General features: G+C 47.4%; 1 protein-coding gene across 1 annotated transcript in view; it reads left to right on the top strand.

Annotated features, from left to right (window-relative positions):
• Positions 1–9,752: 9,752 nt before the first annotated feature.
• Positions 9,753–19,694, top strand: part of PDZD8 (PDZ domain containing 8) — a 69,056-nt gene continuing 59,114 nt past the window's right edge. Inside the window, exon 1 of the mRNA XM_056121045.1 lies at positions 9,753–10,866. Coding sequence (XP_055977020.1) covers positions 9,971–10,866 — 896 coding nt within the window. The 5' untranslated portion in view covers positions 9,753–9,970. The remainder of the gene's footprint in view (positions 10,867–19,694) is intronic.

Raw genomic sequence — 19,694 nt, 5'->3', positions numbered from 1 at the left:
GGAGAATGGGCCAGGCTGGGCATCTATGAGAGGGAGTCTTCAGGAGAGAGAAGAAAGATCTGACAGGAAGCCAGTGAGGCTAGATATATGGGGCTAATGGGGTGCAGGCTTCCAGACCGTCCAGATTTTCCAGGGTATGGCAAATGATCACCCTCTGCCTATTTTTGTAAATAAAGTCTTCCTGGAGCCCGGCCACACGCTGCTTGCTTCCTGCCTTATGCTTGCTTTCAGTACAACAGCAGATTTGAGTCATTTCCAGGGTGGCTTTATGGTTCACAAAGTCCTGCAGATTTCCTCACTGCCTTTTGGGGGGGAAAGCACGCAGACTCTAGATCTGGCCATGCAGTCAGGGGGAGGCTAATGGCCTTTATCTCAAGGGCCGAGGGAAGTCATTGGGTGTTCCGAGAGGGAAGAGCTGGAGAACAGGACCTGGAGCATGAACATGCAGGAGCCATTCACATTTTCAGGTGTTCCCAGATAGATACTGCCCAAAGGCACCTCAGAGGGAGCTCAGGCATTGATCTGTGTGGTCAGCAGGAAAAAAACCTTCAGCTTTTCCCAGCCCAAGCCCCTCTGTTGGCCAGACTCCTGTGGGAGCAAGTGGCAGAAAAACAGTTCAAGCCTGCTATGCCGCAGAAAGGAAGGCATTGGTTCAGGTAGCTCAGAGAAGTCAAGAAGGACAGATATAAAGAGGAGTCTGTAGCCCTTAGACTTGGGTTTACCATCTCAAAAAAAACACCCGCTTCTCCTCACTTGACTCTGTCTAGGTTCCTGCAGCAACAAGTGTTCTCCCCTGGACAAGTCCACATGCAAGGCCTCCTGAGTGACTCACCCAGCAGGAAGACAGCATCTACTTAGCTACTTTTTATAGATTAGGTTTCCAAACCCTTGAGTTTCTAGAACAACTGCTAATCTATCAAAGGGATTGCACCCACCAAGCATTGTCTGGGCACAGAGCTAAAAGTAACCCTGCACATGGCTGGGTGTGACCCCAAACAACTTCTACCCCAATCTAAACCTAATAGACCTGCTATCTCTGCCAGGTTGGCAACCACAAACTTTAGAGGATTTGAGGCCAGAGCTGACTTAACCAGAGTAGCCCTGGAATAGCCTGAAACATGTGCCAGCTATTACGCACACAGTACAGCTGAACCATTATGAAATTAGTTTGGGAACAATGTCGGGGGCGGGGGTGCTCCACTGAGTGCTCTCTAGCTGACCAATCAGACATTCTGAGTTGGAAATTTCCATGTCAAGTTAGTAAAATGGAGAATCACTGGCACTGGAGAATCCAACGGAGAATAATGCCAACAAAACTTAGGCATGTGTCTAGGTTTATGTGAAGCTCATTCTGCAGCCCAGGGTATACACAGGAATCCACATAGTAAACCTCTATGGATGGAGGAAAGTTAAGTCTTCTGTCTTTTTTCCTTACAAACTGGCCTGTCTTCATCAGTATAATCGGATGATCCAGATATATCTTCTGCTGGGCCTTTTACTGCAAAATATTTCTGCCATTGAATTTCACACAGTAAGAAATGAGCTCTTCTTGTGGCAAGGAGTTACATGTCAGCTTAAAGGTTCTCTCATTGAAAGGAATTTTTAACATTTTGGTAGGTGGCCAGAGGAGATTTAACCACAAGACTTTCTGGAGGAGGAAAGGAAAGCTTACTAGAGAGAGTAATCGAACGACAGTTGGGGTAGAGTCCTGGTCTCAGGTCCCTCATAGGGGACCACGAAAAAGGGACCCCTTTCTTCTGGAAAAGAATGAGCTTTGAAATCATTCACTCATTCAGCCTACAAATTTTGCTCCTGCATGACTGAAGCAAAAGGACAATATGTTCAAAGAGACCATGGAAAATGGGAGATGCAACCTGAGAGATACCAGGCCATTTTGGGATCTTGGACATCATGGTCGAACTTGGCTTTTATTTCGCACAAAACAGGGAAATGGATTTGTTTCTTGTGACCACAAATTTAGTGGCTTAAAACATCACAAATTTATTACAGTTCTGGAAGTCAAATTCTTGACCTCTAGCTGATTTCGCTGGACCAAAATCAGGTATTGGCAGGACTCTGTAAAGTATCCAAGTAAAGCTTTCTCTTTGCTCTTTCTCCTAAAGGGTGCTCTCACTTCCTGCACTTGTGTCTTTCTCTCATCACAACATCCTCCCCTGTCCTTCTCTTCCATTTGCCATGATTATGATGCTTGCACTGGGTACAGTGCATCATCCAGACTCTCTCTTTAGGTCTGGATAAAAGCTGCATGGCAACCTTGAGTCCATCTGCAGCATTAATTTTCCTTTACCACAGATGTAAAAGTCTGAGCTCTAAAATATAGACAACCTTGGTGGGGTTCATGATTCTGCCCTCCACAAGAACTACCGGCAGTTTTGGTCACTGCGGCTTCTCTGTTCACAGAGTTTGGAGTGTCTGGGGCAGAAGTAGAAAGGCCAGATAAGAGTCTCCAGCAGTCCAGGCCCAAGGTAGTGCTTAATGCAGAACGGTGAATGTGGGGAGAAAAATTCAGGTAAGTGCTTTGAAAGAAGAATTAACAGGCCATGTTGAAGGACTATACAAGAGAAGGAAGAATTCAAGGATAGCACAAAGCTTTTGGCCTGGGCAACAGGAGAACAGAGATGTTATTATCTGGGGTTGGGGGTGGGATCCCAAGGAACTAGTGTGGGGTGGCTCTCAGTTCAGTTTTGCACATGGTAGTCATTCCACACTCAATGGAGCTGTCTGCTAGACTACTGGATGTGTGCGTTTCTTAGAGGTGTTCAGAGAAGAGGTACAATAGGAACAAAAACATCTGAAGGCATAAACATAGTATTAAAACCATGTTTAAAAAATAGTATTAAAACCATGACTATTAAAACCATGATTATTAAAAACCATGAGTATTAAAACCATAAGTATTAAAACCATGTTTAAAAAAAAAAGTATTGAAACCATGATTAAGTCACCTAAGAGGGCATGTAAATAAAAAGAGGGCATGCTGGTATACCCTGGGACCTCAGCAGTTCCATCACTTTCTAAACTATATCTCTGTCATATCTGGCTTCACCAGTAGATTGCAAGACTAACCACCTCTTCTATCTCAAGTCTCTTGTTGCTGCAAACTCTTATCTCCTGTCCCCTCCTCCACCAGTGGCCTTCTCTGTTGTACCAAGGGACTGCACTCAATGGCAGTAGCCCTTCTGCAGTCTACACAGGCATTTGGTGTCAGCATTTTCTCACTTCAAAATCCTTCAGATTCTGAGAGGGAGAATAAAGAGACTCTGACCAAATGTGGAGTGTGCTGTGTAAACTGATGAGTTCCTTTCATAAAGAGAGCACTTACTATCTACCAGCCAAGTGTCATATATGTCCCATCTACCAGCATCTCCTAGGGAGCTGTGCTGGGAGCTAGGAGATGCTGGTAGATGGGACATATATGATCAGTGATGACAAAATAGCATGATGAACTAGCAATCACATATTAGGATGGTATTTGATTACTAGTAAGAGGAATCGTAGCTCAACAAAGTCAGGGTTTTTTTTTTGTTGTTGTTTTTTCCAGTATGAAGAATTGCAGAGCTGTGGGCTATGAAGCTGTAAATCAGCCGCAATGACATCAGTGCCCAAAGTCACTGTTTGTGCTACACCACCTTTAATGTATGGCATTAGCCTCAGGTCTGCCACATAATTATAAGAGGAGCTCTGTAGTTTCAGCCATTGCATCTATATTCCAGGAAGAGAGGAGGGAGAGGCCAAGACAAAAAAACAAACACCCCTCCCCACCACCGCCACCAAAAGCAAATGGACTGTATGAGCCAGAATCCTTTAAAGACTTAAGGGTGCTCCTTCAAAGAGCTCATATGTAACTTCTGAATCTATTTAATTGGCCATACTTATCTGCAAGGCTATTGGGGAATGTCTCTCTGTCTCTATCTCTGTCCCTCTCTTGTATTTCTGGCTTTGGGACAACACTCGGTAGCGCTCAGGGCTTACTCCTGAGGTTCTGAGTTCAGGGATCATTCCTGACAGGATTCGGGGGACCACTTGTGGTGTGATGATCTAACCTGGGTCTGCTGTCTGCAAGGCAAGCGCCCCACCTTGCTGCACAATCACTCCAGCCTCGAGAAAAGTCATATTTATTTATTTGGGAGTCATACCCAGAACTGCTCAGGGATTACTCTTGGTATGACGTTTAGCATGGCAATGCTTGGTGGGGGGGGGGGGGGGGGTCACACACAGTGCCTGGGATTGAACCAGGGTTATGGCTGAAGTAGCATCATGCAAGGCAAGTGGCTCATATTCTGTCCTATCTCCCTGGCTCAAGAAATTTCCTATTTTAAAGGTGAACAATGTGCTGCTCTCAGATTCTTTGAAATTAAAGCAAGAATAAGTGGATACTGAAGAGGCCAGAGCAGTCTCTGCCACAAGCATCAGCAAAGAACAGGGTGTTTTCTGAGTCTACTACAGAGGGCCAGGTTAAGGAAAGGGCCAGGAAAGTCTGCTTGAAGAAAATATGTAGACTTGCAGGGTAGTGATTGCCTGCAAAGGGAAGGTGAGAGTTTCCAGCTGCAGTAGTGTGTGTGCAAAGACCTGGAGGCGAGAGTGAGAGCAAGGCAGAGGCCGAGTCCCAAGCAGGTCTGCAAGCCTGCAGCACAGCTATGAGACCAGGGAAGCCTCAGGGATCACTCTCAGGAATTAACACTTTATCCACAAGTCTCCTGGGAGCTGCTGAAAGATTTCCAGCAGAGAGTGGTTTCATTTGGCCTGATTGCTCAATGATGAATAAAGCAAGAAGAGGAAAGTTGGAGGTAGGGCAGATCAATTAGAGGAAAGTGGCAGGAAGTTAGGCAAAAGATAACAATGGGGGGGGGGTAGGGGAAATCTAGAAAAATAGTCCAAGAAATAAGGCACTTGCCTTGTTTGTACAACATCAAGCCTGGTTCAAATCTCTGGTATTGGAGTTATCTTTGAACAGTCAGGAATAATTCCTTGAGCCACAGAATCTCTGTCCTGTTCATTCAGAATCCCTAGGGCCTGATCTATGCTGGCAGCTGAAATTAGTGGCTGAATTTGAATTCTAACAGTTCATAAAAGTGTATTAGCTGTTTCATTTGCTAGGCAATCTTTCTACTTCTCTCTGCTTTCCCTGTATTTTGCTACCTTTGCAGAATTTTAAATATTTTTTTTTTTATCAAATTGGTGTTCAAGATACTCATGAGCTTTCCACATTCACAAGCTGTGGCTTTCTCAGCCTGTCTGCCGATGGCCCAGGCGTCAAGAGTTTGGCAATGGTAGGAACTGACTTTCTAGTTGGGCGAGGAGCCCATCTAACAGGCTCCCACAGTCTAAAATTAAACTTTTTAACCTTGAAATATACTTCCCATGGAGGTTTGCTGGGGCAGCAGAATTTCAGTGATTATTTAAAACTCACTAAACCGAGGTGGAAGCGATAGTACAGTAGGTAAGGCACTTAGGGCAGGTGAGAGCAGAGCCAGGAGAAGCCACATGACCAGGTGTGGCTCAAAACCAAAACCAAACAAAAACCCCACTGAACAGTCAGCAGGTAAGTTAAGTACAACTTCTTCCAAAAAACTGCTAAAAATCATAATTTGTCAGAACTGAAACCTGTGGTTCTCAGATTTTTAAGTCTTAAAATAATAATAATTTGGGGGGTGGTTGCTGAATTTCTATTCTTCCAGGAAGGTCACTAAAAATAATAAGCTTCTCAGACTGGAGAGATAGCACAGTGGGTAAGGTGCCTGCCTTGCATACAGCCAACCCGGGTTCAATCCCTGGCATCCCGTATGGTCGCCAGAGCACCCATCAGGAGTAATTCCTGAGTCCAGAGTCAGCAGTAATAATTGAGCACATCTGGGTGGCCCAAAACCAAAACAACAACAGCCAAAACCCAAAAATAATACACTCTGGGGCTTGATAGATAGTAAGGCACATGCCTTGCATGTGGCTCACACCAATTCGATCCCTGAGCACTACAAAATTCCTTCCCCCCCACATACACACACATGAATCTCTGGGTGCAGCCCTGTTCCCCGTTAGCCCCCAAGCACCACTGGGTGTGGCCCTGGAGGATCCCGAGCATCACCATAGCCTGGGGAATCCTAGGGAATCCTAGAGCACCTGCATAGTCGGTAAGAACTACCAACTGGGGAAGAGGGGAGAGTGCTCTCCAGCTTCCTGAGCACTGTCTAAAAGGCCACTTAAAACTGTAACAGAGGCTGGAGAGATAATATAGCATGTAGGGAGCGTGTCCTGTAAACAGCCCATCTGGGTTCGATATCTGGCACCCCTATATGGTCCCTCAAGTCCTGTTAGGAGTGATTCCTGAGCACAGAGCCAAGGAGTATGTCCTGAGCACAGCTAGGCTTGGCCCCCAAACAGAAACAAACAAAATATATTTCTTGGGTCTGGGGAGATGGTTAGAAGGACAGGAGTGTACGCTTTGCATATGGGACCCCCCAGGTTTGGTCCCTGCCACCAGGATCCCCAACACCCCAGGAAGACCGCCAAGTACCTACCTGGGAGAAGCCCCTCATAGCACTGCTCAGCTGTGGCCCATAATCATACAGAACACAAATAAAAATAAGTATTTATTAACACAGCATTACCCCCTGCAACACACTAGCTAGCCCCCGCAATAAAAAATTTTCCAGCTTCATGTGGCAATAAGGCTATTAAGAAATTTTGGGTTCACTGAATGACCTAATGAAAAAAAAAGCAGCGAAAGCTCTGAGCCTGTTAGATTCAGCTGCCTTGGGGCTGTACCAACTGTCCACCCACCAGAGCAGGATGAAGGAACAGAGCTAACACTCACCTACAGTTTGATTTTTTTAATAAGGTACAAAAAATGTGCAGAACTGTGTGTCATAGTCAGTTTCCTTCCTGTGTAATATTATTTGCTGAAGTAGTTCAAAAATATTCGATTTTATGTCTTTTGGGTTTGGACTCATATCTGGTGGTGTCCAGGGACCATTCACTGCTCTATACTCAGCGTCCCTCTTGGTGGTTCTCAGGGGCACCCTCTTCACAAAAGGTGTGTCAAGAGTTCTCTTTACAGATTTGGAGTTTTCCCTTAGGGAATGAGTTTTGCTGGGTAACTTCCTTAGACTATTTAATGGATCCAGGAGAGGCGAATTCCCAGAGGTCATCTGAGGAATGAGATGGGAGGAAGAAAGAAGATGGAGCCTGTGGAAGGACTGAGAGATATTGTGTGTGTGTGTGTGTGTGTGTGTGTGTGTGTTGAGTGGGGGGTGAGTAGTGTTCATGCCCATGGAGACCATCAACTGATGTGTGGGGGAAGGAGGTAATTGAGGAACCTGTTAGGATGTAAAAGGAAATAGTTTGAGAATTTGTACCTCAGTACTTGTACTGTAAGGAACTTCTTTTATACACACACACACACACACACACAAACACACAAACACACACACACATATATATATTAGTGAAACACCATGAGATACAGTTGTAGACTTACAAATTTTTGTGCTTGGGTTTCGATTATACAATGATCAAATACCCATCCCTCCACCAGTGCCCATTTTCCACCACCATGGATCCCAGTATCCCCCCATCCCATCCTGCCTCTGTGGCAGGGCATTCCCTTTTGTTCTCTCTCTCCTTTTGGGTCCAGTGGTTTGCAAAAGAGGCATTGAGTGGCAATAATGTTCGGTCCATAGTCTACTTTCAACATGCATCTCCCATCCTGAAAGTATCCTCCAAACACCTGTAAAGAACTTCTTTTTCACTCTGCCCAACTCCAGTACCTGAGACATTTACTTCAACAGTACATGAGTTACGGGTAAGACTTGGGGGGGAACCAAGGAACTGAAACAGTGTCAAAGTGAGACAACAGCCAGGAATAGAAATCAAGCGCCAGAGGTGAGTGACCACAAGAACAGATGCTTCCTGGAGCATCCAGAAATCCTGCCAAGACATTGGACTCCCATAGGATGTGCAACGTTGGGTGAGCCTGGTTCTCCAGCTAGCACCTCCTTACATTTTCATAATCAAGGAGCCATTCTGATCTCTCCAGAGATGGGCCTGGTTTCCAGGCTCAGGACCTGTCCCAGCTGGTCACCATGGAGGCAGAACTCTGCATTTGGTCTAGAATCAGCCTGCTGAAGGGAATCACTGGCTGAAAGATCTCTGAGGTTCAGAGAGGAGGCCTGCCTTGATCCCTGAGGACCAGCCAGAATGGGCCTGACTAAGGTATGAAATAGCTGGTTTGCCATAAGGCTTGAGGCAGAACTACTCTGACAGCTAAGTGGGTGCGCGGACATCAACTTTTACCAAGTTACACCAAGAAGCCAAGGGGAAGGGGTAATATTTCTGGGCATCCTGGCTCCATGAGCCCTGTAGCCAAATTCCCTTACACCTTTTTTTTTTCTTTTTGGTTTTGGGGCCACATTCTGGCGATGCTCAGTGGTTACTCCTGACAGTGCTCAGAGGATCATGTGGGATGCCAGGGATGGAAGCTGAGTTGGCAGTGTGCAAGGCAAGCACCTCACTCCCTGTACTATGTCTTGGGATCCCCTTACATTTTTTCTGACCCCCTCCCTAGCCCTCCCTCCCAGTGACCCAGTGACTCTAAAAGCCCTCTTCAACTCAGTGTCATGGTACAGATGAGTTAGGGTTGTGTGCTAGACCAATTAGGTTCTATCTAGTGACCAGAGCTCAAATCTGAAAAGTGGGTGGGATCCTTAGATGGGCTAACTGGGGGAGGGGGGGGTTAGACTTTCACTTTGGGCCCGGGGGGGGGGGGGGGGGGGTCATATCCAGCGATGCTCAGTGCTTATTCCTGGTTTTGCAATCAGGGATCACTCTTTGAGGGGCTCGGAGGACCCTATGGGGGCCTGCGGGGAGCAAATCCTGGTCGGCCGTATGCAAGGCCAGAGCTCTACCCGCTGGACTAGAACAGGGTGAGACCTGAATTCACGGCCAGGCACCTCCCGGTGGTTGCCTGGACAACTCATCGTCTGCACCTTTCCGGGGCCCTTGTCCTTCTTCTCACTGCCATCTCGGACGGCAGCCCCTTCTCGGTGGTCAGTCCGCATCTGGGTCGGGTCTTGGGGCGCCCCTTCCCCTCGCCCACCCTCAGGCTGGTTGGCAGCCCAGCCAGGGCGATCTGCGGGGCAGCTGTCCCCAAGTCCAGGGAGTCTCATCACGGCCCGCTTGCAGGGCGGGCAGAGCCGCGGCCCGGCCAACCTCGGGTGGGGGGGTCGCGTGTGTGTGTGTGGAGGGGTGCGAGCCCTGCCCTCCACTGCCGTAGCACTAACAGACAGGGCAGGCGGCCAATGACGGGGACCCGCGCCCTCCCCACCTAACGGGAAGCCAGCGATCGGGAATGTGCCACGCCTTCCGCGCCCGGCCGCCTCCTCCCCCGTGCGGCCCCGAGCCCCGGGAGTGTCCACTCTGACCGCGCTCCGCCCCCCCGAACCTCCCCTCCCCCCCTCATCGAGTGACAGCCACGTGGCCCGCTGGGGTTCCCCCCACCCCCTCCCCGCACCGTGGACGCGGGCTCGCGGGGCTGGAAGGGCGCCGAGAGGTGAGCCAGGCAGCGCGGCCGCGCGCCTGGGCTTTCCAGGCGGCGTCGCCGGGAGCGAGGACGCACGTGACGTCACGCGAGGATCGGCCAATGAGCGGAGGCCAGAGCGGCCTCGGCCCGCCCCCTCCCGCCCCCGCCCACCGCCGCCGCCGCCGCCGCCGCCAGCAGAGCGGCCGCCTGAGGGAGCGTCTGAGGAGCCGCCGCCGCGGGCCGGTGCGGACTCGGGCGTCCGCGCCGAAGCGCCCCGGCTTGAGCCGCCGGCCTCGTCCTCCGGGAGCCGCCTCGCCCCGAAACGCGCCGCCCGATGTGCTCAAGATGGAGGCTACGGGGGAGACGGCGTGAAGAAAGCGGCGCCGCGAGCGCGGGCTCCGGCGTCCGGGCGGCCCGGGCGGCGGCGGCGGCGGGATGGGGCTGCTGCTCCTGATCGTGTTGTCGGCCGTGCTGGGCGCCGTCCTCACGCTCCTCACGCAGTTCCTGCTGCTGTACCGCCGCCCGCCCGAGCCGCCGCCGGACGAGGCGGCCCGCGCGGCCGACGCCTTCCGCTACCTCAGGCCGGTGCCGGGCCTGGCCCTGCGCGACTATCTCTATGGCGGCGGCGGCGGCGGCGGCGGTGAGGAGGCGGCGGCGGCGTCCGTGGGGGCCCCCGAGGGCGGCGCCGGCGCGACCCCGGCCCCCGAGCCCCCCGCGCCGCCGACGCGGGAGACGTGCTACTTCCTCAACGCCACCATCCTGTTCCTGTTCCGGGAGCTGCGGGACACGGCGCTGGCCCGCCGCTGGGTCACCAAGAAGATCAAGGTGGAGTTCGAGGAGCTGCTGCAGACCAAGACGGCCGGCCGGCTGCTCGAGGGCCTGAGCCTGCGCGACGTGTTCCTGGGCGAGGCGGTGCCCTTCATCAAGACGGTGCGGCTGCTGCGGCCCGTGGCGCCGGCCGGCGAGCCCGCGACCGCCGATGCCGCCGCCGCCGCCGACGCGCCGCCCGCCGCCTCGCCCGAGGAGCTGGCCTTCGAGGCGGACGTGGAGTACCACGGCGGCTTCCACCTGGCCATCGACGTGGACCTGGTCTTCGGCAAGTCGGCCTACCTGTTCGTCAAGCTGTCGCGCGTCGTGGGCCGCCTGCGCTTCGTGCTCACGCGCGTGCCCTTCACCCACTGGTGGTTCTCCTTCGTGGAGGAGCCGCTCATCGACTTCGAGGTGCGCTCGCAGTTCGAGGGCCGCCCCATGCCGCAGCTCACCTCCATCATCGTCAACCAGCTCAAGAAGATCGTCAAGCGCAAGCACACGCTGCCCAGTTACAAGATCAGGTGCGGGCCCGGCGCCCCCTGCCCCCCTCCCCCAGGAGGGGGCCTCTCGGGTTGTGTGTATCCCCCCCCCCACACACACATGCACATGCACATGCACATACACACGGAGGGCAGCGTGGCCTGGGCTCAGGGGGTGGGAGGTGGAGGACCCCGCTGGAAAGAAAAAAATAAAAAAAGCCCGTGTTTTGGGGACGCCCGGGCGTTTGGGGGCGTTGTTGCGGCTTGCAGGGCTGTTGTTGTTGTTGGGCCGAGTTTCGGGGCCGGGCGGCGGGTGTCCCCGGCGAGGAAGGGGCTTCCCCCGCGCCACCTGCTTGTTGCAAAAGCGCTCGGGAGCCGCTGCTGGGAGGTCCGGGCCCCTTCCCCTCGCGGGGAGCTTCTGGGGCCCAGGCCGGACTCTGCCCACCCCCACCCCCGGAGTGGACTCCGTGAAGCCCTGCACCGGCCGTACCTGAAATCACCCTGCAGGGAGTGTTGATCCCAGCTGGCGCTTCATCCATCGGCTCTGAGTTTGTGTCCAAACGCAGGGCCCACGGGGTTGCCAGCAGGAGACCCCGGCTGCAGTAACGAGGCTGGAAAACCCACCTGCCCAGGGGGGCGGCGGCAGGTGGCGGGGGTGGGAGGGACCCCGGGGGACACAGGTGCAGCAGGGCAGGACATCGGTGTCTGAAACTCGGTCACGACAGCTTTGTAAATCCTGGCAACTTGATTTGAAAACTGTCTTTGGCATCTTTTTTTTAATCTTTGATTTTTTTTCACTTAAGTTTCTCCGGTATCTTGTGTGGCTTAGTTTTCTGTAGCATGCTATTTACGAATTTTAGCTTTGGGTAAGAGAAGTGGAAAGGGCGAAGAAATTTGGTAGGGCTAGAGCTTCTTCGTCATCGTTGGTCTGGGAAGGCTGTTGTTGTTGGAGCAGAAATGGTGTAAACTTTGAGTTTCTCCGAAAACTTTTTTTTCTTTCTTTTCTTCCCCTAGTGGTGTCAGGGATGAAACCCGGGGTCTCACACAGGCAAGGGCAAAGTGCTCTGCACCTACCCCAAATCGCGGAGTTTTAAGTTTTGCTTTCTCTCCTTTTTGTGTTCATTAAGATGTTTGACGCTGTGGGGCTTTGTTCTTTATATAAAAGTGTGCCAGTGATGTAGTCGCTTTCATTCAGTGGAAGTTGCATATTATTTCCTTCCAGTTTTGAGCATAGGGGACCAGATAATCCAGAAATATTTCATGTTTGAGTTAGAGTAGATTATTGACTTGAACATGTCGCAGGTTTATTGTTTTGTTTAGCCTAATAGCCGATTGACAGCTTGAAACTGTCAAGTGGCAGAAGACATTTCCTTAATAATGGACATAACTTCCCTAAATTGGTGGATGGTGAACTGGTTGGTCGCTGTATTTATTTTGTGTTTTGTGAATTAGGACCTACTTTATGAAACCTATAAACTGGAGTTTAGGTGACTAAATTATAAATGAGTTGTACTGTTGAAACAGTGAGATGCTTATTTATAGCAGTGTGTTGCTAAGAAAGTCTTCAGAAAAAATTGTTACAGATTTTGCTATTCTATCACAATTTCAATACCTATAATTTTTTTTTAGGCAAACCTTATAACAATTATTTTGGGGTTATTTGCAGAATAGCCAGTTGCAGTGAAATTACGTATACTTTTTTGAGTTTTTCTTAGTGTATACTTGGAATTCATTAAATCTGAAGATGTAATTAGCACCATTAATGAGTTCATTGTTTTGAAGGAAATACCATTTTGTAGCATTGATGGGATCACTAAAGTACAACTAAACTGCTTTTAATTTACTATCTCCGAAGGGATACATACCATGAGCTTGGATATTTATTTTTAAAAGGTTTAATCCTTAAATATTATTACTTTAAAAATGTACACATAATAACTGTATATTTGAAGGCATTTCAGTGGTTACTCCACAAAACGCCTTCCTAAGTCTGCCATTATTTATTGTATAACCTGCAATGTGTCTTATCATTGTTCTAAATGATACTTCAGTTAGATGTTAAATGATGCTTTCAAGTTCTGAAAGGTACTGATGCTTCCATACTGAGCAGTCTCAGCATTTTTGTCACTTAGAGTCTAGTGAAAATGGAATTAGTTCTACTTAATACAATTTAAACTAGGTTGTGATTGATAAGGTTGAAATAAGTAGGAAGCTAATTTTAGTGAAAGAAAATTGAGGATGAAAAAGGGCTGCTTCAGAAAGTGTTGAGTTCTCTTGTATGTGCAGTTGTTCTGCCAGAAGTGTTTTTAAACTAACAGTATTAGGGAAGTGATTTGTATTTTTTCTAGAAAATGAGTTTAAGTACACTTAAGATGTATCACAATTCTCAAAATGAGACTTAAAAGTAACTAGTGTTAATCCTCTTTGATAAATGAATGTGTGGTGTTTAGCACTGCACTAATAAGTGTAGTTGAATAACTTGCTTAAAGTCTGTTTTTTGAGTTTACCACTAGCTCACTTTTTGAGCTAGCGGTGAACTCTAGCTCTAACAAAAAAAGAAGCTGAGTTTAAAAAACTACCATGTTCAAAACAAAAACGAAAAACTGTACCATGTTCTTAAGTTGTTTTTTTTTTTTTAATTTATTTGCTTTTTCTGCCATATGTGGTAATGCTCAGTGCTTAACTCCTGGCACTGTGCTAGGGATCAGACAGGTAAGGCTATGTAAGTTGAGTCTTAACCCCCTATTAAGACTATTAGGGGTATTATCTCTCAGGCCCCTGTTCTTAAGTGTGCCATCAATACAATAAGGAGGGTATCCTTTCAAATTTACTGAAAACTGAGAAGAGTGTGACTATAAAACATAATTTCTTTTTTTAAGGTTTGGGGGATGGAGGCAGGTAGAAGGGGGGGCGGGGGGGGGGGGGGGAAGAAACCCGGTTCTTGGGAGAGTGAGAATGTGTGGGGATGGGGTGTGGTTAGGAAGTTCCCTCCCAGCCATTCTTTTGTTGTTGTTTGAGGGCCACGCTGGTGATGCTCAGGCATTACTCCTAGCTCTGTACTCAGGAACCGCTCCTGATGGGAATTGGAGACCATTCAGGGTGTTGGGAATTGAACCCGGGTTGGCTGTCTGCAAGGCAAATGCCCCACCTGTTGTACTATCACTCTGGCCCCCCTCCCAGCCATTCCTGGTCTACTGGGCCATGGTTCAATGTTCTGACCAAGGATGTGGTACTGCTCTGGCCCTGCGCTGCTTAGGATTCACCCTGGTCCCTCCATTGTGATTTGGGATCTCTAGGGCTGTACCCAGCAATGTTTCAGAAATTCTTTGGTCTCTGTGTGTCAGGAATCATACCCTGGTCTGCTGCATGTGCTGTTAATTACAGTTCCTTAACCTATGTACTCTTTCGGGCCCTCTCTTCCTCCCCTTAAATGAAAATTTTTATAGAAATTCAAAAAAATATATATTAGTGGGGCCTGAGATAATACCTACCTGAGTAGAATGCTTGCCTTGCACGCAGTCAACCTGGCTCTGATTCCTGGCATCCATATGATCCCCCAAGCATCACCAGAAGTTATTCTGGAGTGCAGTGAGGAGAAACCCCTGAACATCGCGAGTTGTGGCCTCCAAACCACACAATTTTGGTTTGTAGGTAAGGCTTTATCATGTGGACGATAATGGTCTTGATGTGTACAGTTACCTCACCATTACCAGAGTGACCTAGAGTGACCCCCCTCACCATTATACTATAGCTTTAGAGCATGATTCAGTTATTTAGTTTTTGTTGTTTTGGTTTTTGTGCTCAATGCTGACTCCTAGTTCTGCATTCACGGAGTCACTGCTGGTGGATTTGGGGGACAGTATGGGATACGGGGGATCAAACTCCAGTTGGTTGCATGCAAGGCAAGCACCTTACTTTGAAATCTTGCTGCACCCTTTTAAAGTATAATTTAAAATCTAGAAATGTGATACTTCCAACCTTTTTTTTTCTCAGAATGGCTTTGAGGAGTTTTTTGGTTTCATAGACATTTTCTTTGTGATTAGTCTAGGTTCTTGAAAAATGTATTGGAATTTTAATAGAAATTGCATTGAATCTGTATAACACGGGCTGGAGCGATAGCACAGCGGGTAGGGCGTTCGCCTTACACGCGGCCAACATGGCCGACCCGAGTTTGATTCCTCCGCCCCTCTCGGAGAGCCCCGCAAGCTACCAAGAGTATTCGATATGCCAGACACAGTAACAACAAAGTCTCCAATGGAGGCGTTACTGGGCCCGCTCGAGCAAATCGACGATCAACGGGAGGGCCTTTACCTTTTACCTTTACCTGTATAACACACACTACATAGAGTATTCTTTTTTTAAAAATTTTTATTAGTAAAACACCATGAGGTACAGTTGTAGATTTACAATTTTTTGTGCTTGGGTTTCGATTATACAATGATCAAATACCCATTTCCACCACCATGGATAATATCCCTCCCACCCCCATCCCCCTCATCCCCCCCTGCCCCGTGGCAGGGCATTCCCGTTTGTTCTCATGGAGTATTCTTTTAAGGTTAATCAGAAGGTTATATCCTTGGATGCTGCTTCACAGGCTTTTTTTTTTTTTAACCTGAATTTGTTTCCAAATAGAAGGTCTTGCTAGTGTATCCTTTTTTTTCCATTCAAAACTTAAAGCATGGAAGCTGTGTATTTCAGTCTTTTCTGATTATATTCCTCTTCCTATATTGTTCCCTTCCTGTGGCCTCCCTGTCTTTGAGATTGGCCCCCTGGTCTCATGCTGTGGCCCCCATTTAATATGATTTTTTTCACTTGTGACTCGCAGGTAGCCATATGGTCCTCATTTGAGGAACGCTGATCTAAAACGTTAAGAAAATTTTCATTGAGTCCTTTGGTGTGTTTAATTAGATAATTATTTATATTTTTGCTTTTTGGGTCACACCCGGCAATGCACAGGGTAACGTTATTCCTGGCTCTGCACTCAGGAATTACTCCTGGCAGTGCTTAGGGGACCATCTGGGATGCTGGGAATCGAACCCTGGTCGGCCACGTGCAAAGCAAATGCCCTGCCTGTTGTGCTGTTGCTCCAGCCTCTGGTGTGTTTAATTATTATATAACAAAAATATCTTGCCAATTAGCATTGTTGTCACTTCTTCCTCCTTATTTTTTTTTATGTTTATAAAGTGAAGTGCCCTGTCAGGCTTGCCAGTTCCTGGTATTTTACCTTGAGTTTTGAAGCAACATGAGTTAAGGATCCTAATTCAGCCACCTCAGTATTGTTCGGATTTTTAAACAATGTATACTTTAAAATAATAAAAAGTTTTTTGGGTTTTTGTGTTTTTTTTTTGTGGTGCCTTACTCAAACCCAGGATTTCACACCTCAAGGCAAGTTTTCTACCACTGAGCTATAGACCTCCCCACTTTTAAAAGTAAAATAATAAGATAGTAGTGTATATCTAAAGTCATCCCAAAATTGAGTCTTGGAGAGAGAAAGTTTACCACTAATATCTTGACTTCCTGGAAAATCCATCTTTCACAGAAAATTTGAATAACACTGGGAGGATCAGGACTTGAGAATCAAACAGTGAAACTTTCAGTCAATGCTCTGTTCTTAGAATAGTAATGCTGTGTGGTTAGCACTGGTTGCATAATATTAGAGACCAAATTCAGTTTGCAGATATATATTATTTGGCCTGCACATCATTTTGCTTGTTAATTGTTTTGCATAATAAGAATTTTTGGCTTTTCAGAATAAATGATTGCACCAGTTGACTGGAGTAGTGGTACAAGGAAGGGCACTTGCCTCGCATATGGCCAAGCTAGGTTTGATTTTTGGCACTCCATATGGTCCTTCAAGCCCACTGGGACAGATCTCTGAGTGCAGGAGTCATATTGAGAGGTGGAGTCTAGTAGCTGCTGCAGGGAGAAGCCCTTTGCAGTTTCCTGTCTTACTAGTAACAGCACTTACTTGTTTCTGTAATCATGAATTTGACGTCCATATCAAATGGGAAATATTGTGTGTCCTTAAGCAGTGAAAAATGGAAAGAATATTAGTTACTGTGTTGGGCATTAGTTGAGAAGGCCGGGGATAAAGCCTATGCCTTATATGTGTTAAGAGATTCTAGATTTAGGCCCCAGTACCTACCAGTGCTCAGGGATTACTCCTGACTCTATGCTCAGGGATCATTTCTGGCAGTACTTGGGGGACTATACAGGGGAGCTAGAGATTGATCCCAGGTCAGCTACATATCTTTCTGGCCCCTGTCAAGAATTTTTGAAAAAATCATTACTTCTTAAATTTTATTTTAGGCACCATGGTTTCAGAAAAAAATTTCAATTCCTTGAATTATCTTCCATTTTATAGTATAGTGTTACTAAGTAGATAGTGACTGCAGGTAAAGTGCTTGCTGTAATTACTGTTCATAATGTGGGGATATGGTTCAGGCAATAAAATAGATAAAAGAATAATTAAAGCTCAGTGTAAGGGCATTTGGATATATTTAAGATCTTCAGTTGATAATAAGGATGAAAGGTCAGTATTCCTGCTAAGGCAAATACCTGTGTGTTATATGATATTTTGTGACTTTTAAATTCCTATAGACACCTAAGTATACCCCAGTTTAGTTTTAACTTCTTGCTTCTGGGTTTTCTTAGGCTGCCGTGAATTATTGTTGGAAAATAACATATTGTTTAAGTAAATCTCTGTTGTAAAGATTTATGTATTGAAGAGAGAAAATTTTTTTTATTGAATCGCAGTGAGATACAGAGTTACAAACTTGTTCATTAATTGGGTTTCAATCATATACCAGTGTATATTTTCCACCAAAAATGGCCCCAGTTTCCCTCTCCCCACCATCCGCTCTCCACCCCCACCCCGTGCCTACCTCTATGGCTGGCACTTATCTCCCCCCCCCCCTTTAATTTTGAGTAGACTTTTATGTTATAATCAGTAACATACTGGTTTATTGGCAATTTGGGAAAACCTGTTTGTTCCTGCAAGTTAACAAAGTGGAGGAGCATAACTTATCACACACTAATGATTTACAGGTAATACTAATGGTATATTGGATGAGACAGACAGGGATAGTAAAATTGGTTTGCTAACAGTACACCAGGGTCATCATCTCACGTGATCATTAAAACTGCTGACTGGAGAGATAGTAACAGCAGGTAGAACTTTTGGCTTGCACACAGCCAACCTGGTTCAATACCTGGCATCACATATGGTTTCCTGAGCCCTGCCAGGAGTGATCCCTCAACACAGAGCCAGAAGTAAGCGCTGAGCACAGCCGGTTCTGGCACACGAACCAAAAAAATAAAACTGTGAGAGAGGTTGGCATCTAATTTTTACAACTGGTGGAATCTTAAGAGGCAAAATTTTAAAAAAACAAAACAGGTGTGTGTGAGGGGTGGGGGCGAGGGGGAAGGAGCAGTGGGTAGCTGGAAGTGTTCAGGACTCCAAATTCCTTGTTGTATATATTACTGTAGCCTAGCAGTTTGCAAACTAATTGGTACTCTACCCAGTTAGTTAATGTTTTCACTTTTGGATTGGAGAGATAGAACAGGGGTTAAGATGTTTTCTTGCATATAACCAACTCCAGATCTATCCCTGGTACCTCTAGGAGTAACCCCTGCACACTGCTGGGGTGTGACCCGAAAACAAGATAAGGAAAGAAGGAATTTTTAAAGACCATGCCCACATTGCTTGGGAGTCACTCCCAGTAATGCTCAGGCCGCCATGTGATGGTGGAAACTGAACCCGGGCTCCTGCATGCAGAGCATGCACTGTGACCTGTAAGCTGCCTTTCCTGCCCTGTTTCTATGTTTTTAAATTGATAGACAATTCACTTAATCACTTAACTTCCCGTTAGTCGTCGATTTGCTCGAGCGGGTGCCAGTAACGTCTTCATTTGTCCCTGTCGCGTGCCCAATGGCATCTGTTCACTCTGGGAACATGAAGAGCCTCAAACCGATCGTTCATGATCTTGATGAAGTCTGACCATCTGGTAGGTGGGCGGCTACACGGCTACACGGCTACACGGTCTTTTGACATCCGGTGGAATCCAGTCAGTAACAGCTCTAGTCCAGCGGTCGTCTTTAAATCTCATTATGTGATCAGCCCATCTGATTTTTGACACCTTGGCAAATGAGACAGCGTCCCTGATTCTTGATCGTCGATGGATGTCAGAACTCCAGATTCTTTCTCTCATTTGAGTGAAACGTGATATTCCAAGCATAGCTCTTTCTATTCTTCTTTGGGAGACCTGAATAACGTTCTCATCCTGTTTGCATAGGGCCCAGGTCTCTGAGGCATATGTTAATGCAGGAAGAACAGTGGAATCAAAGAGATGTGCCCGGAGCTGGAGGTTCTTCATCCTCTTAGCTATCTCTTCGACGCTCTTGAAGGCATTCCAAGCCGCTCTCTTCCTCCTGCGCAGCTCGGGTGCCAGGTCATTCGTCATGTTGACTTCTCGACCTAGGTACACATAGCTGTTGCATTCGGAGATGGTCGTTCCATTGAGAGCGAATGGGGCATCAGGAACGAGGCTGTTTCTCATAAACATTGTCTTCGTAAGATTCAGCTGTAGTTCTACCTTTCCACACTCACGGTCAAAGTCGGCCAGCATTTGTGCCGCTTGGCTGATGTTTGGTGTTATTAAAACAATGTCATCAGCAAAGCAGAGGTGGAGTAGTTGCCGACCATCTATCTTCACTCCCATTCCTTCCCATTCCAGTCGTCGCATAGACAATTCACACCTACAAATTCTAAAGTAGTACCAGGAAAGGTTTACTAATCTCTGTTCCAAACTTTTTTTTTGGGGGGGGGGGGGGTCACACCCGGCGATGCACAGGAATTATTCCTGTTCATG

This window comes from Sorex fumeus, unplaced genomic scaffold, assembly GCF_029834395.1.
Source record: "Sorex fumeus unplaced genomic scaffold, SorFum_2.1 ptg000043l, whole genome shotgun sequence".
NCBI lineage: Eukaryota > Metazoa > Chordata > Mammalia > Eulipotyphla > Soricidae > Sorex > Sorex fumeus.
This window is presented reverse-complemented; position numbering and strand designations above follow the sequence as displayed.